General features: G+C 34.7%; 1 protein-coding gene across 1 annotated transcript in view; it reads left to right on the top strand.

Moving 5' to 3' along the window:
* The window catches only part of LOC119593132 (TGF-beta receptor type-1-like), a 58,329-nt gene that overhangs the window by 54,589 nt on the left and 1,412 nt on the right, over positions 1-2,328 (top strand). Inside the window, exons 6-10 of the mRNA XM_037942097.1 lie at positions 100-235; positions 437-531; positions 762-929; positions 1,757-1,929; positions 2,159-2,264. Of these exons, the coding sequence (XP_037798025.1) occupies positions 100-235; positions 437-531; positions 762-929; positions 1,757-1,929; positions 2,159-2,264 (678 nt within the window). The remainder of the gene's footprint in view (positions 1-99; positions 236-436; positions 532-761; positions 930-1,756; positions 1,930-2,158; positions 2,265-2,328) is intronic.

Here is a 2,328-nt window from a genome sequence, read left to right as displayed (position 1 = left end):
GCATCAGAGTTAATTATTTGTTCAGATGAAAGGGTGTAATAAACCTTGTACAGTAATATAATTTTTGTACTTAATGGCCATTTCTCACCCAATGCACAGGTTTGCCTTTGTTAGTGCAGCGAAGTATTGCACGACAGATACAGTTAATTGATATCATTGGCAAGGGTCGCTTTGGAGAAGTGTGGCGTGGAAGATGGCGAGGAGAATATGTAGCTGTCAAAATATTTTCTTCAAGGTTAGTTATAATGTTATGGAGTAAAGACTACAAAGATGGCTTGAAAAAGGGTAGACTGTTCTTTAAATTTATGGTTAAAACAACAGAATTGTTTACATAAAATTCTTTATGTTTACCTTACTCTTAAGTGATTCCATGGACTAAAATCACTTTCCTGTAATCCTGTGAATTGCATAAAACATGTGTTTTACTCTCATACAGGGATGAGCGTTCTTGGTTCCGGGAAGTTGAGATCTACCAAACAGTGATGCTGCGTCATGACAACATCCTTGGCTTCATTGCAGCAGATAATAAAGGTGTGATGCAGTGGTGTGTTGTGTTATGGACTGTTTTTACTGTACCTGTAGCAATTCTGCTTAGTTTACTTTATATAGAAATGGGGAAAATATTACAATTTAGACATAGTGTATATTTTTATATTTCTACAATTTCAATATATTACTTTGTTTTTAGGAAATTCTAGACAGAGAAGAATGCCTGTAAGTGGAATGCATTTCAGACAATAAATTAATAAATCTCTTGACAGATAATGGAACATGGACACAGCTTTGGCTTGTGACAGACTATCATGAAAAGGGTTCGCTGTTCGACTACTTGATGCGGTACACAGTTGAGACATCTGGAATGATTCGAATGGCTTTATCTATTGCAACAGGCTTGGCACATCTCCACATGGATATCATGGGAAATAAAGGTATGACTGTATTATCTGTGTGTGACTAAATTGCTTTATTTAAAGCTTTCTGCTTCTAGTGAGCATCCATTGTCTCATACACAGTCCCGTGTAGTTCTCAATTCTTGAAGCAAAAAAATGGGTTTAAACTATCAAAATATACAAAAGAAATTCCCTGATGTTTTTTCTATTATATTTTGGTCTTGATAGAGTTATGTTAAGTTCCAGTGTGAAGGTTTCAAAATTTATTTATTTCATCACTTGGCAGGTAGTACAGATCAGCTCAATTATTGTTATTAATTCCTACAAAGCAAAAAAAGCAATGTCTCTAGCATACCAAAAGCTTGCCTGTCATCCTCTTTGTGTTGTATCAAGTCAGGCAGCATCATTTTATGTAGTTTTAGATGAGTTTAGAGGGTTTTGCTGTTAAGAAAGCTAAGTGGATCAATGAGTAATCTTTACACAGAAGTGATGTACATTTTGGTCACTGTAAATATGCTATTAATTAACAGGAACCCTACATATATCTGTAAGAAAAAAGGTAATAATTGTTTAAAATCAGATAATGAAAAGGATATCCCTTTTTTTTAAGAACCTAGTGCAGGGGCCCCTCAAAGTATGTAACCCCAAATATGTATGTAATCCCCCAAATATCTAGCTACATTTCTGCCCATACCCTGCTTTGCAGCTGCTGAATTGATATCTGATTTCTTTGTGAGAGTTGATGGTAGAACAAGAATAAATTTGGAGTGTTAAAGTTCATTTTGACATTATTCAGTAATTTTGTCTGTTGTCAAAAGTGGAGTATAATAACTTCATAATTTTAACCCATATTTTATTCCTTACAGGAAAGCCAGCCATTGCTCACAGAGATTTAAAGAGTAAAAATATTTTGGTCAAGTCCAATGGAAACTGTGCCATTGCTGATCTTGGCTTAGCAGTCAGATATGACTCAGCCACAGACAGTGTGGACATTGTCCCCAACAACAGGGTGGGAACAAAACGATATCTTGCTCCAGAGGTGGGTGGTTGTACTTTATATTACATTTTGGTTATTGCTCGAGCTGTTTTCCTTGCATTTGAGATAATCTGTATTTTGTATGTTTAAATTTTTAAGTGTGGATAAGTTTACCCTAAAAGCCACAGCAGTCATTTCCAGTTCTCTAAGTTCTTAAAAAGTATTAATAAAAACTGAAAATCATAACACTTTGTGATTCAGTTATCATCTAAAGTACTGTTTTCCTTTCCAGTGTCTGGATGAGTCAATGAACATGAATCATTTTGATTCCTTCAAACGTGCAGATGTTTATGCACTTGGTCTTGTGTATTGGGAGATTGCTAGGAGATGTAACACAGGTAATAACAAAATTCTATTTCAGTGTATTTAAGATGTAAATTCAAAATTTGTATTTTTAGTTGA

This window comes from Penaeus monodon, chromosome 31 (assembly GCF_015228065.2).
Source record: "Penaeus monodon isolate SGIC_2016 chromosome 31, NSTDA_Pmon_1, whole genome shotgun sequence".
NCBI lineage: Eukaryota > Metazoa > Arthropoda > Malacostraca > Decapoda > Penaeidae > Penaeus > Penaeus monodon.
Note: the sequence above shows the minus strand (reverse complement) of the source record. Positions and strands in the feature narration are given on the sequence as shown.